At 37.9% G+C, this 27,732-nt stretch overlaps 1 protein-coding gene across 2 annotated transcripts; it reads left to right on the forward strand.

The window, feature by feature from the left end:
* The first annotated feature begins 4,228 nt into the window (after positions 1 to 4,228).
* kcng2 (potassium voltage-gated channel, subfamily G, member 2) lies at positions 4,229 to 26,773 on the forward strand. Of its 2 annotated transcripts, none has more exons than XM_066715858.1 (3): positions 4,229 to 4,567; positions 12,100 to 12,970; positions 24,356 to 26,773. In XM_066715858.1, exons 2-3 carry the CDS (start codon positions 12,200 to 12,202, stop codon positions 25,181 to 25,183), a joined length of 1,599 nt encoding a protein of 532 aa, XP_066571955.1. In that variant the 5' UTR covers positions 4,229 to 4,567; positions 12,100 to 12,199; the 3' UTR covers positions 25,184 to 26,773. The 2 variants fall into 2 exon arrangements, with proteins under 2 accessions (XP_066571955.1, XP_066571956.1); XM_066715859.1 differs by lacking the exon at positions 4,229 to 4,567 and adding an exon at positions 5,300 to 5,447.
* The last annotated feature ends 959 nt before the right edge of the window (positions 26,774 to 27,732 follow it).

Here is a 27,732-nt window from a genome sequence, read left to right on the forward strand (position 1 = left end):
AGTGTGTTTGGACACTCTCTTTCTGACCGTGTTGGTTTTGGCAGATTTTAGATGCGGGCATTAGCACTATTGAGAGAAAACATCAAAGCACTTAATTTGGAGACTTTTTGTAGTTCCTTATAGCATCATTGCAAATATATTCAACATTAGTCGGTTTCACTTTATTCAAAAACATTATGTAAGGCTAGTGTTATGCCTTCTCACCTCTACTGCCTTTATAGATTTTCTGACAAAGTAGATCTGTGCATTGTGACAATGTGGTTTTCATGCTATTGCACTGCATTCAGTAGTGTAGCTGAAAGTTTTCATGCGATACATAAAGCCAGTAGCAGTAATGCAACCATCCCGTCCACTCAGAAATAAATGATTATCTATACGAGTTGGAATTCTTCAAAACATGTACTATTAATACCAATATTACAATTATTATTATTAATCAGAATATATAGATTTTGTATGCGGTACAAAAACAAACAATAATAAAGGTCAGTAGCAAGTGTTATAGATTGCTGAAAATGCAAGTTATGTACTGCTGTAATATTTTAAGACACCAACTGTTTAACTAAGGGTTAAAAACAATTGTTTACTGTAGATGCTTTTCATGCTCTATTGTCCCTGCACCATTGTGGACACTTTGTTCTGTTGAGTGAAAACAGGTAACTAATTGTTATTACATTGCTGATTTTGTTTATGAACCTGAGTTTACATGTTCAGTACTCTCAAAATGATGTACAGTAATTGTAATCAGGGTACAGGTGGTAACATAATTAGAAGAATCACAATTTACTGATGTTTTGTAATTTAATGACAGGAACAGGAATAACAATAACATTTATAATAACCGTACACACACACATAAATATTCACATCAAATCCTATGTGTATAAATCACATTTCAGGCACTTTTTCTTATGTCAACTGAATTATGTGGTCAAAGTAAATGTTTTTGGAGCAAAAAATATCAATATCTAGAACAATGACTAATTAAAAAATCATAGACACTTGATGGAGTTTTTTTTGTTTGTTTGTTTGTTTTTTTAGCATTTTCCTGCTTCAACAACAAAACTTCAAAAGGTGGCACACACACTATTTGGGCCTATAAATAATTAATTTTGCTTCATAATTGGGTACAGGTCAGACAATAAAATCATATTCTGATTGTTTTACTACAAACTGTCTTCCTATGCAACACAAAAATAATGACTAAACTACTACCCAAGAGTTTTTGTGTTTGAGTCTAGGGGCAAATGAAAGAGAAACTTGAAGTTCAGTAGAAGTGGTGATGATTAGGGAACCAGTCCAATGCCTCCCAGCATTGGCTGATCTTGGTAGAACATAAGAACACAAGGCCATAAGTAGAGTTTATTTGGAGTCCTATTTGATACAGTCTTTCAAAAGCCCAACTCCCCCAACACACTGAGCACTCCCCTAGGATTAAACTGGCAAACACTGCTTTTTCTGCCAATGCCTGCACAGAGTCCTGACCCCTCATTCACCCCCCTAATAATGCAATAGACTTTTGTGGCAGAAGGCATTAAAGCCATATTAATATGATCTACAAGAACCAAAGAACAACCATTTCTGCAGAATACCGCCTTTGCAGTTGTATGAGTAGAAGTACAAAAAGGAAGGAAAAGATCAATAGGTTCTATAGAGTGCAGCACTGAACGGAGACGTTTGTCTCACTGAACTAGAATGGATTTTGTTCAAATAGAATGTCTTAAATCGCAGCCATTGAGTTATTTTTTAAGAACAAATTACAATATGAAAAAGGTTAGCCTACTTTCCAGACTCTAATGTTTTTTTTCTTCTTCTTATCACTGAGTGAACACTTTTTGTAACTCCCACAGGCTTTCAATTAATAGAAAATGATTTGGTTGTTTCTTAAAACTCATATAAGATTGGTGTCCTATCAATAACCTCTCTCGGCAGTGTTTATGTAATTCTGCAGGGAAGCTTTGTAAATTGACAAAGAGATAAAATAATATAATTAAAAGGGATCAGATGCATGTGGTTCCCCTAAAGAAAACGTAAGAATTAACTAATTGAATTTTTATGGATGGGTAATTTTCTCTGACTTGATCGATATCATAGATTTGAAACAAAAGCAGAGAATCAAGGTGACTTATGGAAAGTGGAAAGATGCATTTAACCATTTAAATTGAAATGTTATTTTAATTTGTAAAACAACTTGCATATACTAATATAAGTATTGTTAAATAGCAATTGTTATGGCCATTGCAATCATTCCTGCTTACTCTGACTTTTTTTTAAATGCATCTTTTGTTTGTTATTTTATGAGATTGCCATTCATTTGAGAAATGCATTGGGTGAAACTGCTTCCTCAGCATTCAAGTTAGGGACTGGGTTTTAATTTGTTACCAGGCACAAATGTAAAGACATCATACCATTAGAAACTTCAAATTTCATCACCAGTATCTACATTTCATCAACATTTATCATATTTAGTATGAAAGTATTGGCATTGTGAGGAGGAAATAAAAATAGCAGCCGAACTTTATAACTGCTAAACCATTTTCAATACAAAATAAACAAATAATTGACTTGGCTTCAGGAACATTGCATAATGAAATTATGTGTGTGTGTGTGTGTATATATATATATATATATATATATATACACACACACACACATACACACACACACACACACACACACACGTTTTCTTCATTGCTTAGCTCTTACAATGTACAGCCTGTTTCAAGGCCCTACTGTTAATATATAATGCTGTGACTGGCATGGCTCTTATATATTCCACTGTCCTTCGGCTTTATTAAAGGCTTACACCTCCTTGTGTGGGTGGAAATTCAAATGTATTCCTGCTACATAGTACAAGCTTACAGATGCTTTTCATTCCACTTTCTTTTCCAACAAATTTGGCACAAATGGTACTTTCAAGATAAATCAGATATTTGCCATTAAAAATTCCAAGGCTATTCATGCTACACTACTGTTACAACACCTACAACAACAATATTAGTATTAGTATTATGAATAATCTTATATATGCATAAAAGTAAACTAAAACGTAAGAAGTACACTTGAGTTTACCAAGACAAGAGGGATTCCGTTTTTTTATTTTATTTGCTATTTATTAATTGTATACATTTGTATTAATAAGACATCTTACATCAATGTCTTAGTGCTTCTTTTCTCCCGCTGGGCACCAGTACTTTTTAACGCATAACCTAACGGAAAACTCGGCTTATTTTCTATCTTGAAAAGGAGTAAAGGGGATTTTTGTCAATGTGTTTCTGTCTGCGTGGTGTTTACTGTAGGTTTAAATGATTATTAAACTGAAATGACAAATAACCAAGGTCGCTGCACTGCGCACAACGCTGTTAACAACAGTAAACACCTCTCAGTCAAAGTCAACAGATGCATCTTCACGATAACCGCACTTTGACTGGAAAATGTCCTTTTTTCAGGCATATTTACTTCTCCTTGGAGAGTCAATAACTGTTGTACAGTATGCGAGTCTGGAAAGTAAGCCAGATTGTATTTACATCCACCGTGTCATTTCACCAGCTACCGCTTTTATACTTCATACTTCTACATTCAGTTTGCTTCACCCAAAATCTTGTCTGCGGACTGCGCCTGTTCGTGTTGCGCAGATGTCCGCAGATCTGCGATTCTCCGCCAATGGGAGCGCTGGAATCCTACAGTTTGCGGAAATCTGCACGCAACCTGCGAACTAACCGCTCTTCCGAAAATTGTGTTTTTAAAAACTTGCCATGTTGAATTATTCGACTTCCTTGTAGGAGACACTGCCTGGGCTTGATGATTTGGGTAACAGTTTGCTAGTGGGAATTATTTTATACACGACATATTCCACATCATATATTTAAAAGTGCGTTAGTGCTGCCCCCTCGCTTGCTCAACCACCATCAGACTTACCTGAACTTCAGCAATAAAACATTCTGCATTTAAATGTCAGTCTTGCTTTTTCATAATCACGGTCACTCTCGGTTTCTTGACATCCATTTGTTCGCAGGTCTGTCTCCGTCGACAAGTTGACCCATCTGCACAGAACCCCCGGCCGCGGTGGTGCAGCGCAGACGTGTGCGGGTCTGCGCCGCTCCAGCCAGGGGATTGGCGGAGTTCTGCAGCTCCGCGCAGATCTGCGTGCGTCTGCGCCCCGGTGTGATCACGACACCTCCCTCCGCTCCGCCGCCCGGAGGCAGGCGGGCTGCTCGCTTAAAAGACGAGCCCGGGTGTCCGCGGCGCTCCGCCACTCGCCGCCGGGCCGTGTATGTGTGTGTTGGGGGTGGGTGCTGCTGCGGGACAGAAGCGGCTCTTTCCTTTTCACTTCACTTCCCTCTTTGGCGTTTGCTCGGGAGGAAACTACTTTTTCAGCGCCCTGGAAAACTTGCTTTAAAATGTGTGAGAAGCCCACCATGTGGCGGTACCTGGCCGGCACACCTGGACCCGAGCGGCGACGATGAAGTTGTGTCCGGAGAGCAGCGCGTCGAGGCCGGGCTCTTCAGCACCGGGCAGCCCGGGAGCAGCATGTGTAGAAGTGCCTGTGAATGGACACAAGTCATAGGTAAGCGCTCATCTGAACCACTCCCAACTGACAACAGTCCCTCGTCTCCTGTTAAAGTATTACCATTAGCAATTCAAACCAATTAATCAGCGTTTAACTGTCTTGATTGGATAACTGTGTAATAATATTATCAAAAGTGATCGGATTCTTTGATGTATTCCTCGCATTGCTAATAAACCCCAGGTCAGAGCGTATTATACACACACATCGACATAATGCAATGCAATGCGTTTTGTCTTCTTCACTTTACCTATCCATCTGTGCGTGTTTTAATATGCTTTTAATTTATGATAATTAATTTGTTGTATGTATGTATGTATGTATGTCTTAGCCTGGACGGGGATCATAGTTTAGTTTTACATCTGAATTGCCTGATTTGGACAGACAAACGTGAATCCACAATTGCGCATTGCCTCTAACGGCGCGCTTGTCGACTTCGTGAAGAGACGGTACATTATTATTATTATTAAAGATATGCCGGTATATTCAGTGTTATTTGTGTGTGTAAGGATTTTAAAATACTTAAGCAATTCTGAAAGTTGCCCAACTGTAGCCACTGAAAGCCATAAATCCCGTCATTTAGAAAGTCTGTCGCCGTGTTAAAGCGCAGTCCGGTGTAGATATTGATTGTCCTGTTGGTCCCGGGTTTGCTGGTGTCAGCTGGAGCTCTGTAGACTGTAATTTAATTTAACCATGGGGTCTCTCGGATGCTTTTAGTAGAGCTTTTTTTTTTTTAATGTTGGGTTTCAGTTCTTTCCATTAGAGGTAAAATAGCTGTCTTTAATCCACACTGAAACTGCGAAAGATGAAGTGTCTCTGGACTGACTGGCTACACTGAATGGATCTGAACTGGAATTGAATAACTCTAAATGATGTATTGGTAGGTGTGATTACGCATTATTTGTGTGGACAGCCTTTGTATGAGTGTGAATTCGGTTTACTTTATGAAACGGGAGACCAGTAGTTAGGATCATCGATGTGTGAATGTGGATTTTGTAGAATTGTACATTTAGTTAAAAAAATAAATAAAAGACCTTATGTAATACGCATGAAACTGTGACCGCATGTGTCTGACAAAACCGGTTGATTTCTGTGATAAAAACAATCGTTACCAAGTAACACTGACAGTTTTCAAAAAGTAGCACACTGAACCTCACTAGGAAATTATGTGTTTTATAGAATATATATAGATTACATATAAACGTGAATGACCACATTGTTTTAACGATTTTCTTGTCAAAAGTCATACATTTAATATTGCATAACAATTGTCATATACTGGTGTGGTGCTCACTAATGCAAATGCATGTTTAATTCATGACTGGATCAATACAACTTACATTTATTTGACGTGTGTAATGCTCTCAGTACAGAAATGGTGTTTTCACTTTTTAATATTAAAAAATCTACATACTGGTGAAAATACCCTTTTATGGACTTTGTCCCTTTTCTGTGAACTGAATGTTTAAGAGTTATGTTACCAATATTATTTTGCATTTCCTATGCACTACTGACGAATGCCTGTTGTTCCACATACTTTGATGTTTCCATCTCTTTATACACGTATGTAGTTTTGGTGTCCACATTAGTGTAGAATAAAGTGTGACAGCATGAGTGAATATTACATGCCATACATAAAGACTATCTGTCCCAGTATGCAGGATTGTGTACAATGTTATGTTTTGTTAATTACTTTATTTATGTCAGGTACTTGCTGTTACTTGGAAAAATGGTAGCAAGAGAAACCGCATGGTGACAATATATTCATATCCTATGCTGTATGCCTATATATTATGTACTGCACTGTCAGGAAAGAGGCTGGAGGTGTTGAAAGGGGTTCTGGCAGTCTAGACTCTGTTGCCTGTGTTAGTGCTGGCAGTAAAGCTGTGCACTGCTGTTTCTCTATAGACCAGCGCAGCTTCCACTGATGTATTCTTAATGCAAAGGAAAATATATAGCACCAGTGCCTAAATCAGTCAGTCCATTCCAGGTGCACTCAAGACAATTTCAGGGATATGAACGGGGCTAAGGTTCGAGGACTTTGTCTCCCCTGTCTGCTTGTTTTTCTACATGCCAGCACTGGATAAATAAAGGGGAATGCAGTGGATAATTCAGCAACCAGTGTATTCCAAAGTGTTAATCAGTTGAGAGTTAGGGGCAACAGTATATGGCACTGCCCTTGACTGGTGTGTTCTGATTTTATATTTGGTATAAAGGACTAAAAAAAGTAAAGTTCTATCAGCCAGTTGTCTATAGGTCAGGTTAAACTGACTGCTGTTAATAGATGGAAAAATCAACTGAAAGGTATCTTGAAGGGTTATGTTCCTACTGCTCTTAAAGCATGGATGCCTTCTAATATAAAACTGTTCTTCACGTTTTATTTGCTGTATAAACTATGGTGTATGGGGGTGATTATCGGCTCATATTAATTCCGACTTCAACGTGTCATGACTGCAAGGCAACAAAATGTGAAAATGGTGAGAGGGTCTGAATACTATTGCAAGGCTGTATGGTTCCATCAACTTTACATTGTCCCCTCATACATATGCACTTTATATAACATTTGCCTTTGTTGTTGTTGTTGTTGTTATATATATAAAAAAGGAATGTATACTACAGCACAGATTGGTTCATCAGTTCGTGAAAAGCTTTTATAGAAATTGGAAAGGGAAATGGCTGTGTATTCAGAGACACTTGTGGAAAAGAACACATTCATTTATGAGGAAACACCTATAATGCCTAGATCTACTACATTTACAGAAAATTAGGACACTTTGAATGCTGTTATTTGCAAGATACCTTCCTCATTATCATCTACAACACATTTCAAAGAACGCATGGGTATCTGTTTGCAATTTTTAATAAAAATGAATGGGGGGGAAATGTTGATGTTTCTGATTTTAACGAATTCTAAACTTGTTTTGCAAATTGCTGTCAATAACCAGTTGTTCCCACTTTACCTAGTTGAGGCAGCAGACTCTTAAGAGCTGGTGAATATGAAAATATATATTTTTTTATTGATCTGATTCTTGCTCTCTGATTTGGTTTGTCAGAAAAAAAGATATGTATACTATTTGTCGTTCACTCCCAGTTACTACTTATTACTTCTGAAACTTTTTCTTCACATGTTAAATGTAGAAATACAAATGTTGAAAGGAAGCTAATTCTACTATTATACAGTACTCTCATCACTTACTCATCACTTAGCCTCTACTTACTTCAGCTATTTAATGGCTGGCAATATATGCATTAATCATGTCTTGCATTTTCTCTAAAGGTTATGTGTCTTGTATGGGCCACGTTGGAGTTTTGCTATAAAAAAACAAAAGTTAAAGATTCAGTTTATTTAGTTCCTGGCACACACTCCAGATCCCACCTGGAATGCTGGCACCATTTTATCATCTAAACCTGATTCTAAAGCATAAATTATTTGCTTTACCTTTTCTTTGAGCTGGATGAACTGGTGAACATATGGTATTTAATTTTACTGTGACCATTTTTATTGTTAAGTGCTCTTAGAGGCCTTGTGAAGAGTACTATATAATTTGTTTTGTATTTTATTGTACGGAGAAGCAAAGAATTACATTTTGGGGAGAAAATTGATATTCTCAGTTCTGTGCCTTATAGACGTGGTTGAATAACTAGCCTTTCTTACTTTTGGAAAATAACTATACTACTATGAAAGCTACAATAAAGCTATAATAATACCTACTGTGAGCATAATGACAGGTGGATTTCAAAGTGAGTCAGAGCGACTTGCTTTTAATTCTAAAGTGTCTCCTGCTTTTTCACAAATTATGGATTATAGCTTTTTTTCCCCAAGCACTATTTTTTATAATGTTTTTGTGCATTGCTCTGCTGAATGTCCAACTTGTAATTTCAGCTAGTCAATGAAAAACGCATAATAGAAGTACAGATATTGAATTTTTCCATTTGTTAGTGTGCAGAAGCCTTGGATAAACTATTATAGAATCTCTACATTTTGTGTTTTCTGTTGACACATTTAGATTTCAGAAATGTATGATGCAAATCCACACAACAGGATGTACTGACACATTTAAATTAATTTAAATAGAAATGACTGATGTATACAGACACACACGCATAGAAACTAATAACTGGACACTGAAGACTGATTAATTGTAGACTCAAAACTATGCTCTTTGCACTTTGGATACTAATGTCTAATATATTTAATATAAATTACTAAACTGTTAAATGTTTTTCTAGTCTCAGAGTTATCCTTCTCTTCATGTGCAGCAGACATGGCTATTGAGAAACATCTTAACATTTCAGATTTGATCTTTATTAAATCACAGAATACTGAATTTATGCTTTTAACAGATAAGATAATTGATGCGAGCATTAATGAAATGTTTCAGGGAGGGTCATTGTTAGTTTCCTTTCCAAGGGAAGACTAGTAATACTATAGTGTCTGGTATTATACTCTGCAACATCTCTCTACATACTAAACATAATCTCAAGATTCGACACTATATATGCTTAAAGAGAAAGGGTGCCTAATGAATCTCTGAATTCAAAAGAAGCGTTCCTGACACTAATTTGCTGCCCTTTAACATTAACTGGCAATTAGTTGGAGCAGGATTTTCAGAAGCTATTTTAGCAGTAGATACAGTGCCTTGCAAAAGTATTCACACCCCTTGGCATTTTTCCTATTTTGTTGCTTTACAATCATTTGATTTACACAACATGCCTACCACTTTTAAGATGCAAAATATTTTTTTATTGTGAAACAAACAAGAAATAAATAACTATTCACCCCCCCCCCAAGTCAATACTTTGTAGAGCCACCTTTTGCAGCAAATACAGCTGCAAGTCTCTTGGGGTATGTCTCTATAAGTCTCAAATCTCTAGAAGACTGAAACAGGTTTCCCTCAAGAATTTCTCTGTATTTAGCGCATCCATCATTCCTTCAATTCTGACCAGTTTTCCAGTCCCTGCTGATGAAAAACATCCCCACAGCATGATGCTGCCACCACCATGCTTCACTGTGTAGATGGTGTCCTCGGGGTGATGAGAGGTGTTGGGTTTGTGGCAGACATAGCGTTTCCCCTTGATGGCCAAAAAGCTAAATTTTAGTGTCATCTGACCAGAGTACCTTCTTCCATATGTTTGGGGAGTCTCCCACATGCCTTTTGGAGAAGAGCAAACATGTTTGCTTATTTGTTCTTTAAGCAATGTTTTTTTTCTGGCCACTCTTCTGTAAAGCCCAGCTCCGTGGAGTGTAAGGCTTAAAGTGGTCCTATGGACAGATACTCCAATCTCCGCTGTGGAGCTTTGCAGCTCTTTCAGGGTTATCTTTGGTCTCTTTGTTGCTTCTCTGATTAATGCCCTCCTTGCTTGGTCTGTGAGTGTTGGTGGGCGGCCCTCTCTTGGCAGGTTTGTTGTGGTGCCATATTTGTTAATAATGGATTTAATGGTGCTCCGTGAGATGTTCAAAGTTTTGTATATATTTTTTTAAACCCAACCCTCATCTGTACTTCTCCACAATTTTGTCCCTAACCTGTTTGGAGAGCTCCTTGGTCTTCATGGTGCCGTTTTGCTCAGTGGTGTTGCAGACTCTGGGGCCTTTCAGAACAGGTGCATATGTACTCAGATCATGTGTCAGATCATGTGACACTTAGATTGCACACAGGTGGACTTTATTTAACTAATGATGTGACTTCTGAAGGTATTTCTTATTTAAGGGCTTCATAGCAAATGGGGTGAATATGTATGCATACACCACTTTTCTGACTTTTTTAGAATTTTTTTAAAACAAGTAATTTTTTTCATTTCACTTCATCAATTTGGACTATTTTGTGTATGTCCATTACATGAAATCCAAATAAAAATCCATTTAAATTACAGGTTGTAATGCAACAAACTTTTGCAAGGCACAGTAAGTCAAAACCAAAAGCTATACCATGCATATATACAGGGCAAGACAAAGTATGTGAACCCTTTGGAATTTCCTGGATTTCTGCATAAATTGGTTATAAAATGTGATCTGATCTTCATCTAAGTCACAACAATAGACAAACGCATGGTCAAACTAATAACAGTAATAATAATAATATTCTTGGGATGTCTGGTGTGAATCGCTCTCATGAGGTCAAGCCACAGCATCTCAATCGGGTTGAGGTCAGGATTCTGACTGGGCCACTCCTGAAGGTGCATTTTCTTCTGTTAAAGCCATTCTGTTGTTGTTTTACTCTGCACTTTAGGTCATTGTCCTGTTGCATCACCCAACTTCTGTTAAGCTTCAGTTTGCGGACAGATGGCCTTACATTCTCCTGCAACATTTCTTGGAAAAACTTGGCAATTCATTTTTCTGTCAATGATGGCAACCTATCCAGGCCCTGAGGCAGCAAAGCAGCCCCAAACCATGATGCCCCCTCCACCATACTTCACAGTTGGGATGAGGTTTTGATGTTGGTGTGCTGTGCCTTTTTTTCTCCACACATAGTGTTGTGTGTTCCTTCCATACCTCTCAACTTTGGTTTCATCTGTCCACAGAATATTGTGCCAGTAGCGCTGTGGAACATCCTTTTGCAAACTTCAGACATGCAGCAATGTTTTTTTTGGACAGCAGTGGCTTCCTCCATGGTGTCCTCCCATGAACTCCATTCTTATTTAGTGTTTTACTTATCGAAGATTCATCAACAGAGATGTTAGCATGTTCCAGAGATTTCTGTAAGTCTTTAGCTGACACTCTAGGATTCTTCTTAACCTCATTGAGCATTATGCGCTGTGCTCTTGCCGTCATCTTTTGCAGGACGGCCACTCCTAGGGAGAGTAGCAACAGTGCTGAATTTTCTCCATTTATAGACAATGTGTCTTACCATGGACTGATGAACATCAAGGCTTTTAGAGAGATTTTTGTAACCCTTTCAAGCTTTATGCAAGTCAACAATTCTTAATCTTAGGTCTTCCGAGATCTCTCTTGTTTGAGGCATGGTTCACATCAGGCAATGCTTCTTGAGAATGGCAAACTCATAATTTGTGTTTTTTTATAGGTCAGGGCAGCTCTAACCAACACCTCCAATCTTGTCTCATTGATTGGACTCCAGGTTAGCTGACTCATGACTCCAATTAGCTTTTGGAGAAGTCATTAGCCTAGGGGTTCACATACTTATTCCACCCTGCACTGTGAATGTTTTAAATGATGTATTCAAAATAGACAAGAAAAATACAATAATTTGTGTGATTATTAGTTTAAGCAGACTGTTTGTTTATTGTTGTGACTTTGGTCATAAAATGTGATCTATTTATGCATTGATCCAGGTAATTCCAAAGGGTACACATACTTTTTCTTGCCAGACCTTGTAAGTTTACTCCTTTTAGCATTTTTAGTTGATTTGTTCATTTTACAATTTTCTGTAGATGTTTCCTTTAGCTTTTGGGCTTCATAGCTGAAAACGTTTAATTTGTGTTGAGACACTAGCTTAACAGATTGTGGAACTACTGCTAATCTGTGAGGTACAGCTTTACTTCCTCCCCTCATGGAATATACTTTTATCCCTTTCCAGATAACAGAAGTACTTTTGAACGGGTGACTTCACCACCCGCTTTCTGCTAGACCATAGATCTCTGCAGGCCTCCTGGCACAGGGAGCCAATAGTTGCACCAATGTATCAGGAAATGGCCTTACTTTCTAGCAGCACAGAACGCCAGTTCACCTCTTTCACCTTTAACCCACTGGAGAACTTGCATGAGATCCGCACCAAGAAAGGTGTCTTCTACAAAAAGGCCAAACTCCTCAAACCGGGAGAAGACTATTACCGCATATCGCACTTGGAGGACAACAGGACCCGTTTCGTGATCATCAACGTGGGCGGGATCAAGTACCAGATCCCCTGGACCACACTGGATGAGTTTCCTCTGACCCGGTTGGGAAAGTTAAAGACTTGCAACAACTATGAGGAGATCATGGACGTCTGTGACGACTATGATGTGAGCTGCAATGAGTTCTTCTTCGACCGCAACCCAAGTGCCTTCAGAACCATCATGACCTTCTTAGCAGCAGGAAAGCTGCGTCTGCTGCGGGAGATGTGTGCCCTGTCTTTCCAGGAGGAGCTCCTCTATTGGGGCATCGAGGAGGAGAACCTGGAGTGGTGTTGCCTGAGGAAATTGCGGCAGCGGGAGGAGGAGTACAGCGAGGCACGCAGAGAGGAGGAGAACGAGCTGGCCTCCCCCCCGAGTGAGGAGCCGCCCCCCAGTGCCTTCTCTGATGACGGACACATGGGGGGCTACATGAGGAAGCTCAGGGACATGGTGGAGAACCCACACTCTGGTCTCCCAGGGAAGATCTTCGCCTGCCTCTCTGTAATTTTTGTGGCCATCACTGCCGTCACCCTGTGCATCAGCACCATGCCGGATATCCGAGAGGAGGAGGAGAGGGTGAGTGGAGGATTTATCAGTCCTTATAGCTAGCATAGTAGCATAGTAGGTGGAATTTTATATTTATACCATGATGCAACATGAATGGTCAATGGTTTATATAAAGTGAAGGGCCTCTCCCAGACTTGTCATTTAAGTTAGAAGTTAGAATTTATTAGACTATACAAACAAACATGTTTTTTTACTGTTTGTGTGTACTTGTTTATAGTTGCCCCACATCATGAATGCTTGTTGTATAAATCAAGCAACCTCAGGACTTTTATTAAAGTCTGCTCAGTTGTAAGACTCAATTGGCCAATTGCAACTGAAAGATTTTGTCAATAATGTGTAATCATTAAAAAAAAAACTCCCATCTTCCTTGACTTTCAAAGAGCCATCTGCATTAAAGTCAAATGCAAAGCAACTGATTATCATCAAAAGAAGTCTGAATCAAAGTGAGCTCAAATTTACTTTTTCATTAGTCCTTGAAAATGGCAGAACCTTAACAGACTAGATGCTGAAGCCAAAAGCTATGAACACTTAGTATATGTTGAAGTAGAAAACCATGACACTGGACAAAAAATGATGCATTTAAAAAGGTGTTTTTAGGCAATTATATTTATAATTAAACTGAAAATAAGTAAATTAGGAATTTGCATAAAATATGAGTTGAGAAATGCTTGTACTGTATTGACATCTAAAATCAGACATTCTTATTAGTTACTATTCACAGTACATATAAGTGTGCTTTTCTAACATGTGCCAGTACATATGCATGTGTGTGGTGGGAAGGGGAATTTATATTTGATATGAGAATATACGCCAGAATAGAGAAGATTCCACAATAACTGTAGAGTATACAGTGACCACAAATATTGTATAGATTCAATGGATCTTTCTGGAATTTTCACTAAATACTGAACAGTGCTTCTTTTCTCAGAGTACTTTAGTGTTGTCTTAATTGAGGTATTTTGTATAAATCGGATAAGCACTAGTACCAGTATGTACAAAATTAGCACTGATCCTGATTTGCGGTTGACTGGAAGGTCAGGATTTTTCATGGAATGTCTATATGATAGCTGGTTCCATTTAATTATTAATTGTGAACAAATTGCCAATTTAAAAGTACTACAGTACTGCCCTTCCTTTTTAAACACCTGTGTTTTTATTCTGGTATTGCTGTAAAACATCATTATTCATGCAGTTTTACATACCGTGAATTGCACCGTTGGAATGGAGCTGAAAACTTAAACTGGTGCTTTGTGGTCTCTGTATTGAAAGCACTATATAAATTTGAGTAAAGGACCAGCAAAATCATATTGCCCTTGCTTCCTGTCTCGCTTTAAATTTTCTGTTTTGTCTCCAGTGTCCCTTATACATCATCCTCCAAAGACAAGAAATGACCTGTAAATAGCTACATAGATTGTTTTTTAATTGGAAATGCAAGTAATTGGACTCCCCAAACAATATAAAGTCTTGCCAAGGACTCATTTGTATGCTGTTTTCTGTCATCGTAAATTATCCTGGAATCAAATTAGTCTGTTATTTTGCTGCTATTACATTAAGGAAACAAATGCATTCTAGTAGAATTAACTGTATATAAATATTGCTAATTTGTCATAAGTACAGACAACAAAAATAGGGACAGGTTTCTAAAGCTGTTGTATTGATCTGGTCGTTTAGCATACTCGGATACCTTTTCCTAATAGATGCATCACTGTAGCTCCCTTTTAATTTGGTTTAGAATATGTTTTCCGTCTCATTCAATGGTCCTTTCGCTTTTAAAAACGTACTTATTTTGCCATGGCTTCTGTAGTGAAAGGGCAGTCTAACGCATTATGACATTTTCGGTGAAAGAACTAAATATTCATAAATATTTAAATAGCAATTCTGAGATACGGTACTTTTTTATGAGATTCATTATTGATAAGGTTGATGTCAAATAAATTATGCTTTTAATGCATTTTCATATATAGTTGCAATTCCCCTTCCAAATATTATGGATTTGAGCTTGGCAAAGGCATTCAGCTATGCTAGGAAAGTACTAAAAAAGTAATCTTGTATTATAAAACTTCATTAATATACACTTGTCAAAAGTTTGCAATCCTTAAAGTGAGAGGCCATTTTAACAATCGGTTTTGTCCTACTTGAAGATATGGCTCATTCTTTTACACTTGCAAACCAGGAGAAAGAATGCACAGAGTTAATTACAGATAAGTCAAGTGTGATCCATTACTGTAGCTTCTCCATGTTGAAAAGCCTGTGGTGCATTACAGTATTTATCACCACATAAATGACTATTTGCAGCAGGTTTTTTAAATCTTCAGGCTTCATTTATCTGGAATTGATGTATTAAAAATAAATTGTGCTTAAATGACTAAATCCCATAGTGCAATTTAGGTGACTTCTCTGTGTGATCCTAGGATCACAATATTTTTTGCTTCTCAGTGTTTGTGAAGTTTATTTGTGTGTGTGTGTGTCTCTTGCTTTTTTTTTCCATAGGATATGATTTCAAGATCTCTCCTTTTCAAAATCTCTCTCTCTTACTGCTTACATTAAGTGAGCATGAATACATTTGAATATTAATGCAAATTTCCAGCCTGTTGTTCACTGCTTCACAGTTTGAAGATAATTACATTTTTCTGTTTTTTTTGTTTTGTTATGGTTATGATTGTCAAAGGTGGACACGCATGCACATATATGGTTAATTCTTGATTTCTATTTTTTTCAATTTCTATAATTGTAAAGACCGTTTTCTGTTCCCCAGACTAAAATTCCATTGTATGAGTGTAAGGTACGCTGAACAGTGGTGTAAAAATGACTTGTCTGTGCCCATTTTCTGTCACCACACTGTAATCCACAAATGATCAGCACAAGTTGAGGCAATTACCTGATGTCCCCAACTGTAAAAGCATCATGCTATTGCCTAAAGTATTAAAGTGTAGATAACTTGAAAATTAATATGTAATGTTCTTTCATAACCTGGAAGTACCTAATTTACACGTCCTGTGAGCAGAAAAATTCATTATGACAAAGAGGAGCAAAATTGTAGAGGATTGGAAGAACCACACTTTTTTTTCCTACATTCATTGTATTGTATTATATTTTAAGGAACTGGTCACAAAATTAACTTATGTTTATAAGTGTCAGCAGGGGTCTTCACATTGAACGGGTCTGATCATTCCCATTCTCTCTAACGTAAGTCAGGGTCTTTACAGAGGAATACATGTAGTTGCAGGTTGGGGTAAATATAGAATGAGGTACACCTTACTACCCAAGTAAGTTACTAAAATAGCTACACTGGATATCACTGTGGAACAGAAGAGTCATTCCAGGACAGGGCTGGGATTGACAAGCTAAATAAGAGAAGGAAGCATGACAATTGTGAATACATTATCTGCTAAGAAACCAGGCATTCAGGGATAAGACCCAGTCATGAGTGTATTTTTAAAGCAGTAATGTACAAACTGTATGTAAAAATCTTTTTATGTCTTTCAAGTAAAAGGTAGAATGTGTTGCTGCCTTGTCCAAATTAACTGGTGTTTTCAGTGAAATTGTACAGCAGTGCGTGCAATGTGATTTCATGCAGTAGCTTGCACTGAACGTTTTAAATAAATAAAGGAGTAAATAAATAAAGTTATATGGATTTCAATCTAGGCCTTAAGCCATAGTGTACAAAACCAATGGAGTCCAACGCCTTTTGAAGAGAATTTGACGTTCCCCTGAAAGATCCTGCCAGTCACTGTCTAAATGTGCCTTGGGGACAGCCAATAGACCAGCACTTACAGAGTGAAAAAGACAGGCAGGAGAGGACTCTTGTCAGTCTATTAGGGAGATAACAAGGAGTCAGATTGTGAATGATGTCTTTAAATCAGTCCTGTAAGAAACTGAAAGCAAACAGAGGGTATCCAAGCTGAAGAAAGAAAATAGTTTTGAGTTAGACAAAGGCTGGGTTCAGAGGAGGGTTATGAAAACGACAGGGGGTAGTCGGTAAAAATCGCCACACTTTTAAAAGCAAGATGCTTCAATTTCTCAATGACTTTGTAGCCGTCTCCCTTACAGTTGGGTATCCAGCCTCAAGTCTTGCTCTGCTGCAGGGTGAGCCAATTCCAAATGTGTTGGTGAACTCCAATTCAATTCAAGAATTGCAGTTGAAAGAATCTTCTGGATATAGAATTGGAATTTAATGAAATTTTAATTAAATTTCCTTAATTAGCCCAACTTGCCTGCAAATACCTTGCTATACCTGACACATTTTCTCTTATAGAGGGCATTTTTAGATTGGCAGGCCAGAGAGGTATCATTTAAATTCTACAAAAATTACATCTCGGTACAACTACGAAGTTGTGAAATCTTTGAGCAATGCTTAAGATCTAGTATTTGGAATTCTGTATTAATCTGTGTTCATGGTGATGTATGAGTGGACTTCCATGTAATAACATTTTTTCTTTTTAATTCTAATTCTGTATCCTTAAGCTTTTTTCAGTTCAAATTCTTGAATTAAATTGGAATATACCAACAAATTCAAATGCCATTCAGAACTGACCCAAATCCTGCTCTGCTGTACCTGAGACTATCAATCCTCTGTGCTCTTGGCTTTTGTCTTGAGAAGAGCAGCCAAGCCAAAACTTCAGAACTGAACAAGCGAGTTCCCTGAAGCACAATACAGTGCAGTTTTGATTTTTTTTTTTTTTTTTTCCAATCCTCTCATGGTGTGCAAGCATCTTAGGGCAATGTACAGTAAGCCAAGAAAAATTAAATCACTTCAAAGGAAAATGAGAGTGGTCCCTTGATCGTGAACAAGACCAGGCTCAGCATTCAGACATACAATAAAGTACAAGGACCTCTCATTGAGACACCTTTAGGCAGGTGACTTTTGTTCAATTCCCTTATGCACATTCTAATTTGAGGAAACACAAATTAAAATTGCCCGTCGCATTCCCTCAAACATCTCAAATGATCCAAGAGCTCCCAGGACAGCCACTCAAGGGGAGCCTTTGTAAAAGTACCTACTGATAGATCTGTACAGTCACTTTTGAGTTTGCTCTGATTTTTCCTTTCCTTTCATGCTGTTAATATGTAGCAGGGCACCCAAGACAAGGTGTTCTACACAAGTATTGGGTTGTTTATTTTCCCATCATGCTGTGTTTTTTTCCCCACTTACGTTTTACCAACTCTTTCTTGTCATTGTGTTGCTGTTCTTCTCACTGCAACTGTTGTGGACATGCTTTTAATGTTGCTGTTTAGTTCAGATGATTTGTTCTACAAACACATTTCAACTGTGCTTGAGTGCACTGAAATACAGAAGTCTTTAAATCTCCATATTTATATTATGTAACTGCATAAAATGAGATGTAAGGCTAAGAATGTATAACTCGCTTATACTATATATTTCATGAAGTGAAAGTTGGTGAATTATTTTAAATATACACTACTTCACCCCATGTAATTCCCTGACATTTTTGTAAATAATCATCTATTCGATTTCTCGTGGCAATTCCAAGTACAATCCTGTTTGTCATTTGAAAGTGATTGTTTTCGTCTCCTTCCAAAATCCTGAGGAGAAACAATCTTTGGCAAGTCCCCAAACAAGCCTTACAAGGGCTTCACTTTCATCCTTCAGCAATTTTATTGATGGCGTTTAGATGGCCGATTTAATGTTATTTTCCACTTCTCCAAATAAAAAATAAGTAAGTTCCATCTCAGTTATGGAATATGGGAACAAGAAGAATTCGTTTACCTGCCTAGAGTGGTTTACAAAATACAGAATCCTTTTTTCTAATAAACAATGTAAATTAAAAAAAAAAGAAAAACCTAAGTGTCACGTTCATTTGTAAAAGGGAATGAAAAAAGGCTCCTTTATACATTTACATTAGGTTGGCAGTGGCATTAACAACTACGATAAATGATTGCAGGATACACTGAGCTTAATTAGGAAATTCGTCAAACTACATTTACTGTAATTTAATTTACAACCAATATTTCAGACGACTCTTTGGAATGAAATGTGTATTATATTAAGAGTATGTAGAGAATTATGGATATTAATTAAAATGTAATCTCGGAAGCTCTTGAATGACGGTCTTTGCTTTGATACAAGTTAGCAATCGTGACCAAAATCAATATTGCATCTTTGAGTATTACATCTGCTTCAATACATTTACATAAAACCTATAACTGTGACTATGAGGTATGTTGGAAGAACATTAAGTTCTCAACAGCAATCTTGCAAATTGGATAAATGTCACAGATTGCTATTATATCCAGGACAACAATGTCTCTCGGCTCATTCTAGACTGAATTCTAATTGTAGGTAAAGTAACTGCTACTTCAAAATAATGTCTAATTGGATCATTTCCTGCTCTAAAGGCAAATCTGTTGTTTCAAAATGAGACCTGAGATACACACAACCTAGTTACTGATGGCTGTCAGACAGTGAGGTACATTTCCCACAATCTTTAGGGGTAAGTGGCAGTTAAATCAGATTTTATAACCATATAAAGCTGCTTGATGCATCATTAACTAATGTTTAACACCAAAAGAGAGCCTTGATCGTCAGAGCTGTTGACTCCTGGCAATTTGGTTCCTCTTGGTATATGCATTTCTCACTTGTTATCTTTCCTACAGTACTTACAAGAGCTTGGTTTTGATGTTTTGTTTGGATGCGTCTCAAAATAGAAACAAAAACAGTGGATGATGTACGATGCTTGCAGGAATGTGAGTGCGGCATGATCTTTTATGTACCCACTGATTTTAATTATACAGAAAACAAATGAGCTTACTCACAAACCGGTGAGATTCGAAGCAGGTTTCTGGGACAATTGACACTTCCACACTTCTCACAACATGTTTTCTCAGTGAACATCACAACTTTTGGAGGAGCAAAATATGTCCATGATGAGTCACATACAAATGTATCATTCAACAGTTTTGGATGATTTGTCATATGCCATTCTGCTGTATATGATTACAAATTGGTGATAGCAAAAAAAGAAATGCATATAGGAAAGAACTGCACACTTGAATGCACTGCAAAAATAGTTCACTTTCATTTACTGTGGCTAAAAACTAACATTTCACCATGAAAGTCCCTGTGTGAGTACTTTCAGCTCTTTCCTCCTTTTTTATTTTTAATTTTTTTGGTTGAACTGTGACTTCAGCTCTGTTGGAGAATGCTCACACCTCCAAGGTGGATTACACAAGGAGATGCCATAGGGGGTAATGTAGTCACACGTCTGGTTTGGTTTGGTCACGATTCTATATATAAGTGTTTCTAAGTGGTTTTGTCTGCTTTTATTAAAAAAAATACTGATTAATTGAGGTCACAAAAGCCGTTAATTGAAAACACTTCAGTTTTCTTGCCATTCCCTGGGACATTTGTTGTGTTTTGAAAGGACATGTCTTCATTTAATCAATGCAGTAGGCAAGCACGTATTCTCTGAAAGCACAATCTCTCATTCCTCACTGTGCTGTCACTTCCACCCCCACCTCCCCTGCCTCCTCGTCATAAAGTTTGCCGTCTAGACTCTAGAGGGACATTAGCCTTGAGCTCCTGCTTAATTAAGGAGCCTTTCTTCAGTTCCTTAGCTTTCTTATCATTCATTTGTTTTTCAGTCATTATTTCAATCACAATATTTTTTTTCTTCTTTTTTTTTGGTGGGGGCACGGTGAAACTCATTGAAGGAGGCCAATGGAGAAAACTGTCAAATTATTTTTTAGGGTGGAGGGACTCTGAATTATAAAATCTTGTACCACTTGTTATCTTTTTGTTAACTTTTATAATGTGTGGTTTTAAAATAGGAGTGGTGGAGTGGTGTAGCAGGTGAATGAGTTTCCAGTAGACTAACATCCCTGCTTGGTTTTGAAAACAGACTTGTCAAGATGGTTTGAGGGCAAGGAGTCAACAGTCTGTCCCGTGTGCCTCCGTATGAATTTTTTCAGGAGAGTCTACCCTGTGCTTTACTGCATTGCAAAACCCAGATGTGCTTTATGTGACAAAATGGGGATAAATTGTGAGGAGAGCCGACAGGAGAAAAACTCCTGGCCTGTCCCCAGACTAGCTTTGTTTCTCCACTCCACAGTTACAGCTTAGAGGATGTCGTTTTTATGGCAATAGGGACAATATGATTGAGAACCGCAGGCAAGACAATAGTGGCAGATCACAGGTATAATGCATCGTATGGCTTATTAGCTTGCAGCTTTTCATAAACTGTCAGGCCAGAGCTTTGACAATGGTCTGATCTCTGAACTATAGATGATCTCTGTAGGAAAACCTTTTTATTTTTTTAAATCTACAGAAGAGCCCAAAAATAATCCTCTCAGCCTCCACACAGATTTTTTTTTTTCTTCAGTAAATCCTAAGAACATGAAGGCAGTCATTTTCTGTGCTGCAAGTCACAAGCAAATCCTGAACTTATTTAAAATGAATGGCCAGCTGTGATTATTTTAATTGGCAGGTATGAACAAAGGCACTAGGGGGAGATCATTGAAATAGCAAATCAATATATAATTCAATTCAATGATTGTGTTTGTCTCTGTAATTTACATCTGCCGCTATTGATCATGATTTAGAGAGATCTAATATGTTTTCCTTTTAATTATGCACATTTTCAGATCAATTAGACAGACTCCTTGTACAGTAGTGTACTGGCAGCTACTATGGAGATGTGGTTACAACAACCATGCAGAAACAAAGTATTTTTATAGAAAACCATTAACCTAAATAATCAAAGTGCTCACAAACCATGCACTCGTTGTCAATGTGAAACTAAAAAATAAATTTAAAACGCAACAAAGGTGCCACATAGCATCACTGACCATCCAAAACTGTTTCAGGTTTACCCTTCTGAACTGGCTTTTTATATTCAATTTTATTTTAAAATCTTTTAACAAGTGGAAATGTACATCCAGCACTACTTCATAGGTTTGTCGTTTACCCCCCAAAATGAGATCCATTAGAAGCTAAAATATGGCTTTTGTAGCCTGAAATCTGATTTAAAAGGACCTCTTTACACATCCTGATTGGAGTATTTGAAGCAAATTTTGGAGAGGTGTTGTTCACTGATTTACTGCAGCTTTAAACTGGTACAGCTGGACCTGCAGGATGTACCAAAGGCCCTCCTGTTCATTGCTTTCCAAGTGTAGTTTGTGTATTTTAATACAAAAAGTGATGAAATAAAGTAATAAAATAAAAGTCCAGCAGAGTAATGAAGTCAACATTCCCATGTTTACCAAAGCAGCCTATTAAGTAGTCTTCTCAGATATGGTCTCTGCTTGATTAGAGTGAAATCAGAGCTACTCATGCTTTGGGTGAAAGGATTTCAGTATAGCATAATGCTGTGTTTGTTTTATCATATTAAACCACTGACATCCTAGTTCAAAGCTGGCTTGCGTTCTACTAAACAAACCCAGTTTCATTATTGCGGGAGGAGTGCATGCAGGAATAAACATTGCCAATACAATCAGTAGCAGAGGGTTGAGGAAAAATTCGACCCTGTGCGGTCTCGTTAACCCTTTCATGTATCCGAATAATCTCCTAAACAATGCTCTTCAGGAAAGAATCAATATAGAGTCCTATTTTAGGGTTTAATGTACCAGTGTGCTGTATCTGTTATTGAAGAACTATACCAGACTGTAAAATAGTCTCAGACACAGACTTTGATGTATTTGATGCACTTAGTACATCCTGAAAGCCCGGTGTCTCTTGTCTTCTAGCCTTTTCTTGTGGTGCTCTTTCTGCAATTTCAATGGCTTTATTATGCTTTTAACCATCAAAGTACTACCCAGTCATTGTCTTCTCTACTTATTATTTTTTATTTTTTTTCATGAATATGAAACTACTTTTATTTACGGATTAAAATTACTGTTTCAGTGTAGTATTTTTGCAGTAAGACTCATGTTTAATCCTGTGTTCCCATTAGAATCATTAGATCATTGTCTTTTTTTTTTTTAATGCATTCGCAACAAAATAAAGAACACTGCAATGAACATTGACATAAAACAGTCATAGTGTCTTTCAGGGTAATTAAAAAATGTGTCTTCAGGAACCTTTAATTTTTGTTTGATCCATATTTTGTGTTAGGCAGCATGTTTCCAAAAAGATTGTCATGTCTCATCTAGTTTTATTTTAATGCAAGTTGAAGGGAAAATGGCTAGCCTGCAACTATGATTTTTTTTTCTTCTTTCTCTCATAACTGAAATGTGCAAAAAGTCAAAACTATCTGTGCATATGATTCTTGCTACATCTGTCGACAGGTCTGATTGCAGGCCTATTTCCAGTGTCAGTAGTTAAGAGGTCAGTGTGGTGGAAAGGGTTACACACTATGAACTGCATTGCACTCCTCCCTCTCCCAGCGGCATCCTTCACATAACAGGGAAATAATCATTTGTAATTATATCTTCAAATATTTATGAGCTCATATGCTGCGGTACAAAATTAATTATACCAAGGACTTGTAGATTTTACAGCATGCCAAAAGTAAATTAAAGAGTTTTTGAATTAGTGACAGTTGGCTTAGTTTCGGCAGATATGGGGGGAAAATGGATTTCATTTAAAGGAGTTTATAAATAAAGTTCATCAAGAAATGGAGGGGACATAATTGCTTTTAGAGTGTACAAGTTAATTCATCTAGGTTCTTGGCTCTGTGCAATCGAAAATGTATTCATTTTCTTGCTATACGAGTTATTTTGTGAAATATAATAGATCTTAAATTGTCCAGGCAGTTATAACTTATTTACATGTACATGATAATACTTTAAGTGGAGGGGAAGGATTTTTGATGTAAGGTAACAAAACAATGATTAAACTAATTCAGAAAGACATCTCAAAGGTGGGAGAGGGAGTCAGGTGACGTGTACCTGGAGGAAGCAGGCCTTCCCTGTTAGTTCTCGTCAATCCGCAGTTAATTGTGTGTTCAGTTTATGGTTCTCTGATGCTGTTGCTTCTTGTGTAGTCTTTCTCATTATATTTTAACAAGCACTCAAGTCTCTCTATACTTCCTGGAAATCGATAACATAAAACGCAAAAATAAGAACTTGGCAGAGAGGCCGGCAAAGTATATTAATCAAATAAAAAGCAAAACTACCATGATATATCTGCATGAAATATGTTGCCCTTTTAAATGGACTGTGCCTCGTCAAAAGGTAAATTTATTGAAGGAGTACTGTCCATTCTACATTACTGTTATCTGACTATTTATTTATTTATTTATTTATTGCTGGAAAAAGTACTTTTCAAAAATGTTTTAATCAGCCAGTCAGTATATAAAGGGAGATCAACAGTATTTGATATTTCCAAATCTTTTCTTGAAGGTGCCATCATTCAGCTCCAATGAGACAAATGTGTCAAACCTCTGCTTTTTTGGTTGTTCTTGTGTTACCTATACACTCTTCTTGTTGTTCTTCCAGGGTGAGTGCTCCCAGAGGTGTTACAACATCTTTGTCCTGGAGACGGTGTGCGTGGCTTGGTTCTCCCTGGAGTTCGTGCTGCGCTTCATCCAGACGCAGAGCAAGTGCGTCTTCCTGAGGACCCCACTGAACATCATCGACGTAATGGCCATCCTGCCCTACTACATCACCCTCATTGTTGACTCCTTCTCGGTGGGGGGGAGGAAGCCCGGTGGCTCTGGGAACAGCTACCTGGAGAAGGTGGGCCTGGTTCTGCGTGTTCTCCGGGCCTTGAGGATTCTCTATGTGATGAGGCTGGCCCGCCACTCTCTGGGCCTGCAGACACTTGGCCTCACCGTGCGACGCTGCACAAGGGAGTTCGGGCTGCTCCTGCTGTTTCTGTGCGTCGCCATGGCCCTCTTTTCTCCCTTGGTGTTTCTGGCCGAGAGCGAGCTGGGAGCCAAGCAAGAGTTCACCAGCATCCCAGGCTGTTACTGGTGGGCGGTGATTTCTATGACCACGGTGGGCTACGGTGACATGGTCCCCCGTAGCATCCCCGGCCAGGTGGTGGCGCTCAGCAGCATCCTGAGTGGGATCCTGCTGATGGCCTTCCCCGTCACGTCCATCTTTCACACGTTCTCCCGCTCCTACGTGGAACTCAAGGAGGAGCAAATCAGGGCGTCCAGACAAAAGCCAGACTCGCAGGATAGCACCAAATCCCAGAACAGCGAGGATTCCCAGGAGATGGACAGCAACTTCCAAGGGATTATAGAATCCATGGCTCACAGGAAGTCCATAGCAATGGCCACACAGAAGGTCCTTGAAAGCAGGCTGCTGGAAAAGAGCTAACTTAACTCTCAGTGCGTAGGTCTGTTGTAGGATCTTAACTAGAGCCCTGATGCTTTGGAAGACACACACCACCTGACAGAGATTGATGCATTTCTCCAAAAATAGTTTTCTGCAACTGCAGGAAGGAGGAGATGGTGGGGAGGAAGTACATATTTGAAATAAGGAAACATTATTTCTAAATCTTCTGCACAGTGCTTTTTACTTTTACTATGGAGGATATGTATGATGTGCAGATGAGGAGACCACCCTAACAGCAGAATGTTCTTACTTGACTGTCACGCTAATTTAGGGGCATGGCTCCACTTAAACAGTATGGAGTATTTAACAAAATAGCTTCCTTTCACTGCAAAGGATTTGCTAAACAGCTTTATAGAAAGCTAATCATTGTGCAAAAACCCAGTTTCAACAAATATTTATTTGGAAATTGTATTATTAAAACCACAACAAAAAATATATTTAAATAGAATACTATATCATTAAATTTCTGTATGGTATGCTTCTAGATTTAGTAGACTCAGGTTCAGCTGATTTTTTTCCTGTTAAATAAAAGTCAAACTTTATTTTACCAAATATGTCCATTTTGAGTGCTATGACTTACCTTCTCCTGTTAAATGCTACATTGTGAAACATTCATGTTTTTAGATTCTTTGGAGGATGGCAAAATTAAAGCTTTTTTAAATTTATTTTAAGTGCAGTGTCAAACACATTTTTAAATGTTTAGTTTTGGTAATTGTTCCTGTACTTTGAAACTACTGAGACAGAGATTAAGGGGGACAGTTAACCGCCCCCCCCCATCCTAGTCTATTTTCTGCACCCAGCACTAAATATCACGCTCTGTATGAAAGACAAACATAATGAATGTGAACCGTAAATACAATCGCACAGCTGTATGTGTTAAGTGTTTGTAGCAGTGTGCTCAATGTTCCACCTTGCTCTCTGACTGGGGCACTTTCAGGTTTCAGTGTAATGATGTGCCTTATCAGCAGAAGAGGAGCCTTACAATACTAGACCTGGATTATTTCAGAGGACATTCTGCACGTTTGTCCCAGCCTCACGGTGACCTGTAGTTGTCAGCCCACACTACAGTTCTTATTTAATTCGGTGAATCAAGTCTTTGTTATAAAGTAGCCTACGGTCCTGCAGGCTCAGACCCTTCAGGTAACTCCATGCCTCTTCAGACCTGCTATATACTGGGTATTAAGCATCACACATTTGGCTTTGTTCAAAGTTAAGATCCACTTTAGCATGTGCTCTGATAATGCACAGCAGCCTCACTTTTTACGAAGATATTACAAACCTGTATACAAGAGATAGATCATCCTGTTAAAATGTTTGCCTCATACCTGCTGTACAGCATAGTTCCAGATAAAGTGTTGACTTTAATAGTTTCCAGGGGTTGTATTGGATAAAAGCTGTGTCTGGAATGTAAAAAGCTGAAATTAAAAAAAGTCCTGGAGTGATTTCCTCCTGCTGTGAAGCATTGACTTAAAACTGACCGGAAAATCTGAAAGGAACATAAATGCTACTAAATGTATAATTTACCACCTCATGCTGTATGATGCATCAAGACCTCATAAATCTTTGAACCTGTCTGCTTTTGTTTCAATTTTATCTTCAAACACTTCACATTATGCAATTGAAATAGCGGAATTCATGGCTCCGGGACGTTTTCATTTCATACCCAAAACCTCCTTTTTGTCACTAATTGATTTCATAAAGTAAAATAAAGAATAAAAAAAAATGCCAACCAAAAACATAACCTCCAAATAGCCCAAAGGGTTCAGTAAAATGATTTGCACAGGCAGAACAATTGATACAATCTCAGAGCCGCTACATTTCCCACCAAATCTAGCCTGCTGTTTTCCTTCACTTATCGGAAAGGCAAAAGGATTCTAATAATAGTCACACACACCAGAGGAGTCTCGGAAAGGCCAGAAAATAAATAAGTGAATATATAAAAAGCGCTGGACTTTTTTCTTTTTTAAGAGCACTCAATTGGTACACAGTGTGCTAGAAGAACACAAACACCTATTTGCAAGATGCCATTTGAAAGCACAAAATATAGTATGTTACAGTTCAGTCTAAGAATAAATGTAAACCAGATTTCAGATCCCTTTTGCTAATCATTTATATTTGGTTACATTATATAGTCATTTAGCAATTTGTGTACTTTTATGATACATTTCAACACCTTTGTTTAACAAGCAGGAAAGATTGTCTTAAAGTAAATGTATTTATACATAAACCATCATGCATAACTTGGCCAACTGATTATTCAACAGTTTGGGAGAATAATTCACCATTAGGTTATGTGCCCGAGGTCCATCAAGCCTAGAAGACAAGCCAGTGGGTTAATTTCACAGTTGCACATGCAGTGTGAAAGAGAAATACACGTACATTTACACTTAGATCTTGGTGCACTTTAATTGTGCTGCTCTCAGAACATCATATCCACAATGAGTGGTTATTTTGTTTTCATCCCTCTAGGGCTTACAAATGAAAACTATAATATTCAGATAACAGTTTTGAATTACACTGTCATGCTTAAG

The sequence above is a fragment of the Amia ocellicauda genome, chromosome 10 (assembly GCF_036373705.1).
Source record: "Amia ocellicauda isolate fAmiCal2 chromosome 10, fAmiCal2.hap1, whole genome shotgun sequence".
NCBI lineage: Eukaryota > Metazoa > Chordata > Actinopteri > Amiiformes > Amiidae > Amia > Amia ocellicauda.

Coding starts and splice junctions, on each gene's coding strand:
- kcng2 (XM_066715858.1), top strand. CDS start 12,200: ATGTATCAGGAAATGGCCTTACTTTCTAGCAGCACAGAACGCCAGTTC. Junction 12,971..24,355: donor TCCGAGAGGAGGAGGAGAGG/GTGAGTGGAGGA, acceptor TTGTTCTTCCAG/GGTGAGTGCTCCCAGAGGTG.